This window comes from Zingiber officinale, chromosome 2A, assembly GCF_018446385.1.
Source record: "Zingiber officinale cultivar Zhangliang chromosome 2A, Zo_v1.1, whole genome shotgun sequence".
NCBI lineage: Eukaryota > Viridiplantae > Streptophyta > Magnoliopsida > Zingiberales > Zingiberaceae > Zingiber > Zingiber officinale.
Genome location: NC_055988.1, coordinates 107,440,469 through 107,447,205, shown reverse-complemented (window position 1 = coordinate 107,447,205; position 6,737 = coordinate 107,440,469). Strand labels below are relative to the sequence as shown.

General features: G+C 36.7%; 1 protein-coding gene across 1 annotated transcript; it reads right to left on the bottom strand.

Moving 5' to 3' along the window:
* Nucleotides 1–741: 741 nt before the first annotated feature.
* Nucleotides 742–1,344, bottom strand: LOC122043877 (ethylene-responsive transcription factor ERF096-like). The gene has a single exon (XM_042604445.1). It carries the CDS (start codon nt 1,342–1,344, stop codon nt 742–744), a length of 603 nt encoding a protein of 200 aa, XP_042460379.1.
* Between the last annotated feature and the right edge of the window lie 5,393 nt (nt 1,345–6,737).

The following is a 6,737-nucleotide window of genomic DNA, read 5'->3' as shown; positions in this document are numbered from 1 at the left end:
CATATAATACATATGAATAAAAAATAAATTTAAATTGAGACTTTTTATTATATGTGATTACTAAAGAACACTGAGAGATTTTAGAAAGTGAGAAGTGTCATAATTTTTAACATGGAAGGTATCTTTAGTATTTATTAAAATCTAAGGATTTCTTTAATTTGTAGCCATTTTTAATACTCCTTTTTATATTAGTCCCCTATCTAACTGTGCTTAGAGGTATGTGTTAGTTAAACACAGTTTCTTGAAAACAGATTAGTCCCCTATCTAACTGTGCTTAGAGGTTTGGTAATGGCAAGTCATTTATTTCCCAAGATCATTTACCTGCATTGATGGACATGACGAACTGAATAATACCTGAATGTTATCACTAGAAAGAGTAGAGAAAAGAGATTAGCAAGTGCGGAGTTGTTTGCTAAATGATTGATTGAATATTCAATTTAGCAAGTGCGGAGGAAACTCGATTGAGTCCGTCCTAAAAGAGATAAAAAGATAATTACCATAATTGATCGGATCAAATCATTAAGTCAAATCAAATTAGTTTTCGGATTGTTCTAATAATTCTGTTATAATTATTAGAATAATTCTCAGAATAATTTTTAGAATTATTCTGTTATTTATTAATTGGTTAATTGACCGAGTACTTGTTTAAATCCTATATATGTATTGTCTTGAGGGCAAATATCAACAAAAACAATAAGATTAATTATTACTCTCCTATTTTATCTTCTTTCTATTCTTCTTTTAACACGTCCAACTCTCCGCTGACTCCTCTGCCCCTCCTCCTCCTCCTTCTCCTCTTCCCCAGTTTATTATCTGCAGTTCAGCTGCTTCGCTCGGAGCGTAGAAAGGAGTACGAGTGGAAGACGAAGTAGAGGAGACCGGAAACGAGCGCAAAGGCATGGAACTGCAGCCGGCCTGCATCACCGAAGATGCGCGGGCGTCGTAGGCGCCAAACTGATCTAGTAGGCCCTCTGGAGCGCCCAGCAGCAGCTGCGAGTAGGCCAAGTAGTCGCTCACTGCGGCCGCACCCGGCATCGGGGGATCAGCAGCGGCGACAGCGGAAGCGGAGGAGGAAGAAGGCGGACGGAGGCGGACGTCCTCGGGGAAGTTGAGCTTGGCCCTGCTGCCGCGGAAGAGGAGCGCGGCCCTGTCGTATGCGTGCGCCGCGTCCTCCGCAGTCGTGAAGGTTCCGAGCCACACTCGGGCGGCCTTGTGCGGGTCGCGGATCTCCGCCACCCATTTGCCCCACGACCGCCGCCTCACGCCCCGGTACTTCAACTGCGGCGCCGCCTGTTCGCCTTCTTCTACAGCGGGCGCGGAGGGAGTAGAGGAGGTACCTTCCATGGCAGCCGGAGCAAGCGATGGTATCACTATCGGCGGTGGTCAGAACCAGAATCTATCGTCAGATACAAGTGTATATATATATATATATATATATATATATATATATATATATATATATATATATATAATTAATTAATTAATTAATTATTTATATATTACAAAATTTTAGATGAATAAATTAAAGACAAAGTTGAAATAATCCAAGTTTGTTTTGATGAAATCATATTGATCGTCTTCTCACAGATTCAATAGCATAATTTGTTTGTATCTTGATTTTTTTTCCCCCAATCAGTTTGTATTAGGTCATCAGCAATTACTCCCCCAAACAATAATCTTGGCGTCACACTGAACAAGAAGACAAAGAACGCGAATAAGAATCAAACAATTTAATTAATTGCAAAAAAAAAAAATCTAAAGTTGAACAGAGGATCTACCTGAATAATTTTGATGACGTTTATTTGCGTAAGTTACTAGAAGAGCTTCAGCGGATGTCGTGAGTCAACGTCGGCAACGCCTCCCAGCCGTTGTGAGCGAGTCCCTTTTTATAGTGTCCTAGGAGAGGGGAAGAATCTTCATCGGCACTCCGTGCACTTCCCGTCTCTCTGGATTATGGTCGCCTGCCCTTTTAGTCTGCTGGCCCGACTCGAGTCCATACTTGAGTCGGACCGGTTTGTCTTGAGCTCGGCCGTGAGTCGTCCTGCAGCTTCGCCTGCGTGAAGTGAAGCCGTGCAGAAGCTTCTTGTTTGTTGGATCGTCTTCTATCTTTAATCCAGTCAAATGGCGTCTCCTTTCCAACTTAGCAAGTTCCATGCATCGCTATTAATGATATTAATTAGTTAATTAATTATTTTGTTTGCCTAGTTTAACAATTATTAATATGCAAGACGTCATACCTAACTTAGAACATTCACATCATATATTCTAAATATACATTTTACTTTAAATTTTACACTTTATCTAAAAAAAAATTTTTATATCAAATACCTTATTAATTCTCTAAATTTTATGAATAGATATCTTAAATTTTAGAGATATTGATTGAAAAATTGACATGATGCTCTAAAGTACCTAAATGATGCATCATATTTTAATCTTTAATTAACCGTACACTTAGATCGATACACATTTGACTAATTTGCTTTAATCACTCCATTACTGCCCAACTAACATTTGAGTGAACCTTGTAAAAAGTTTTGACCAAAAGAACAAAAGGCAACGTAAACAAACATAAATAAGAAAAAATAATTAATGATGTAAAAGTCTAATTTTTTTTATCTATAAATTAATAATTTAATTAAATTATTCCTTTAGAGGTGTATAATATATTAATATGTGTTATGTGTCCATGATATCGTTTTCAAAAATATTTTCTAAATCACTTTCATTGTTTTTAATTAGAGTTCGACCAAGTATTTTTTTCACACAAAACTCTCGTCTTGAGACTTGAAAGTGATGAACTAGTTTGGCCGATTTCAGTATTTCACTTTTCCACTTCGAGTTAGGCGCTACAATAAGTGCCTTCTAATCTCAATTTAAATTATAGGGAAATACCTGCCGAATTGAATTGGCTAATATGTTTAGCACATTCAAATTAATCGGGTCATTTGGATTGATTGGCTTGGTCATCCGAACAAATTAGATTGCTCAAATTGCATGGCTGAAACGAGTGACGAGACCGTTTAGCCTACCAACTTCATCAACTTAATGACCTAATCAAATTGATATGATCAACCAACCCAAATAAATCGACTGAATTGACTAACCTAATAGGTATGACTGGCTTGGCCAAATCTATGACCCAACTAGAGGAGTTGCCCCTAGCTTAACCCAATCTAACCGACCCACCCAATGTCCCCTGATTTGACCGAATTACTTTGCTACCCAACTTGTGTGATTGACTCGATCAAATCACTTATCGCCCAATCAACCAACCCTATATCCAACTTGATCAGTCGACCTGGCCCATCCAACTCACTTGGATTGGCTCCCTAGACTGCTTGCATCGTTTGTTCGCCGAGTTGGCCAAATGACTTGGCCTTCTCATTGTATTTGGGCAGGGCACCATTCTCAAAAGGATGAGTTTGCATTAAAAAGGGTAAAAATTGAAGAAGAAAGAGCATTTCATTTCCTAACTTAGCAAGAAAATGGCTTACCTGTTGGCAATTTATACTAATAATTTGATTCAGTTTTTAATAGATTATAAGTATATTAAAATTAACATATGTATTTTTAATAAATTATAAGTATATTAAAATTAACATATGTATGATCTAATTACTTTACCAAATGTACAGAAGTTGATAGATCTAGAGGACCTGACACTAGGTTAAAATCCAACTAGATTTGCACGATCCAATAGCGGGTGCGAAGTTTAGATAGGTCAAGGAGTGACCCAATATCAGGCAGGAAGTCTGGTTGGATCCGAGGGACCTGACAACTGGTTAAAGCCCAGTTTGGTCCGCGGACCTGACAACTGTCGGAAAGACCTAATGGGTGAAAGGTAAGTCAAGCGACTGTAGTTGGTAAGTAAAATGTAAGCAACTAGAAGAGAGATCTAGTGAGAACGCATTCCTGGTTGAGAGAACAATAGAAGTCGGTCTAGCTTAGGTCCATTTAGGAAACCTAAGCTGAGACCTTGACTAGATCCTAGTCTCGGGGAAACATGATCTAATTAATACTGCTACTATATTGCGCTAACTTTATTTTGTAGGATAAACATATTTTGGATGTATGGACTAACTCTTTTTTGTAGAAAAGAAGAGGGTGAAAAAGAGTGGTTCGGGCGCCTGAACCAGTTTTGCTCGGATGGGTGCCTAGCCAGGCACCTGGGTGGTCTGAGCGCCCAAAGTTAGTCCAGGCACCCGAGCCATAAAATTTATCCAAAAGCTGAGTTGAAGCGCGTCGACTGACCGAACTTACATCAACGGTCTAGGCGCCCAGAGGGGGTCCGGGAGTCCGGAGGTGGATAAACTTCGAGGATTAAGTTTCGACGAGAGCTCACCACGTCAGCACATTCAAGGTGCCTGGGAAGGGATCCAAGCGCCCGGATGGGGCTATAAAAGCAACCTTCGACCAGCAACTTCAGAACATCAAGTGCTACGATTTTTATTCCTGCGCGCTGCTCCGAAAAAGCTCCTATGAAGCTGTAACACTCCTTTGACAATAAGCAATCAAGTTCTCCTTACTTTCTTTGTTGTCAGTAACCTTTTTTAGTTCACTTGTACTTCATTACTGTATTATTCGAACTATTAGTGGATTATCCAACAAAAGCATTCAACGAGTGCATATCTTATAGTTGGAGTCGTCAAAGGCTCCGAACTAAATAAAAAATTACTTGTGTTAGCGTGTGCCTGTCTTTTTCTTTCTTGCTTCCTTCTCCTTGAGTTTTTATCCACTGCATATTCTCGGCATTCGAAAAAGTGATGATCACTATTCACCCCCTAGCATCTTTACGATACAACAAGTGGTATCAGAGCCAAGTTGGCTCTGAATTGGTGCAACCACCAATCAAGTAGGGGTGACTTTCAAATTTTCTATTAATCTTTCTTTTCAGTTTTGAGATTTTAGATATAGTCTAAATTGGTGCAATTACCTTTTTAGACAAGTCTTCTGCATCTTTCTCCAATATCTTGAATTAGTGCAAAACCAATCAAGTCTTTCTTTTTTCCCACACTACTTATCCCAAGACCAAGTCTTAGCAATATTTTTAAAATTTTCTTTTAGAAATTAATAATCCAAAATGAGGGATACAACACCGTTCGTCCCTCCTCTTCAACGGGGGCAACTTCTCATATTAGAAGAAAGATGAAAGTATACATAAAAATACATCGATCAATGGTTCACCATCCAATGAGGATACATGGTGTCGATAGATGAAGCAACTAAAGTACCCCTCGACCTAGAAAAATGGAATTCGAAAGATAAGAAAAAGGTCCAGATCAACTCAAAGGTAATGAACACAATCCAGTATAAACTTACAAAGAAAGAATTGAATCGTGTCGACCCACACAAGAATGCGAAGGAACTATGGGATAAGTTAGTCGAATTACATGAGGGTATGACCAATTCAAAGGTAACCAAGAGATAATTACTTTTGAATAATTTATTTAATATTAAAATATAGAATGGAGAAATAGTTACTCAGCTACATGCAAGAATCAATGATATTCTGAATGAGTTCCACCTAATCGGTTACCAACTAGAAAACATGGATGTAATCAGGTATGCCTTAAACTCTTTTCCTCGAAATGCACTGTGGGCATCTATAGTAGATGCCTATAAATTTTTGAGGAACTTAAATAAATTAAAATTAGATAAGCTATTTTGTGAACATAAACTCTACAAATAAGCTAACTCACAGAAGGTCGAGAAAAGTGAGACTTTTTTTACAGATCCATCAAAAGAAATAATAACTAGAGCTCGAGTCAAGCCCGAGTCAGAAGATGAATCTAACTCAGAAGCCGACGAAGAAGAACAACTAGTGAACATGGTTAGAAAAATGTTCACTAGAAGAAAGAACAACTTCACAAAGGACTTATAAAAGGTAATTGGTAATTTATAACCTTAAGTGAAAACTCAAATTTAATACCTTAATTCAACCAAATTAAAACTTAAACTAACCTAATTTAAATCATACAAATTACCAATCAATTAACTCAAATCTCAATTAAATATTATCAATCCAAACATAAACCTGTTAAATAAACTTATTTTGAACTTAACTTTAAATTAATAAAATTTAGTAACTTAAGAAAAAAACTGAGAATGTGCACAATAGACTAGAACTCTTGTTATCAAATAAATTTTTAAGTGATTTACAAATTCTAGGAAAATTATTTACTTATGTTTTTTAAAAAATTTTCATTAGTGTTGTAAAATTATTTTGGCATTTGTCTAGATTAAACTCATAGAAAGCATGATCCTATAGATCTAGGGAACGAGCATCTCACAAACATATTAAGTTTACCTTGATTGTGTATTCAGAAACTTAAAATGACGTGAGATGCGTAGGCCTTTTTCCTGAACTTTAGATGGTTATATCAGTGCATCAACATAAGTTTGAGCGAAAAATATAAGAAGACATTGACCAAGTTAAGTAATCCTTTTTCAGTAAATATCTAATTGGACATATTATTACATAATTTGACTAACTAAGTGAATACTATTATCTTTTAGTAGATAATTAGTAACTAACGGTTAGACGTGTACTAAGGATATTGGTAGTTGAATGATTATTTTTAAATAAAGATATCAGATTCAGGGAAGGATCTAATTTCAAATCATTAGTAAAAAATTTTAAAATGTTTACTTGAGAAATTTTTCTTGAAAAAACTTTTCCTAGAAAATATTTTGGAAAATTATTTGCTTTGAAAAATACATAATTTTGAAAGTTT

Coding starts and splice junctions, on each gene's coding strand:
- LOC122043877 (XM_042604445.1), bottom strand. CDS start 1,344: ATGGAAGGTACCTCCTCTACTCCCTCCGCGCCCGCTGTAGAAGAAGGC.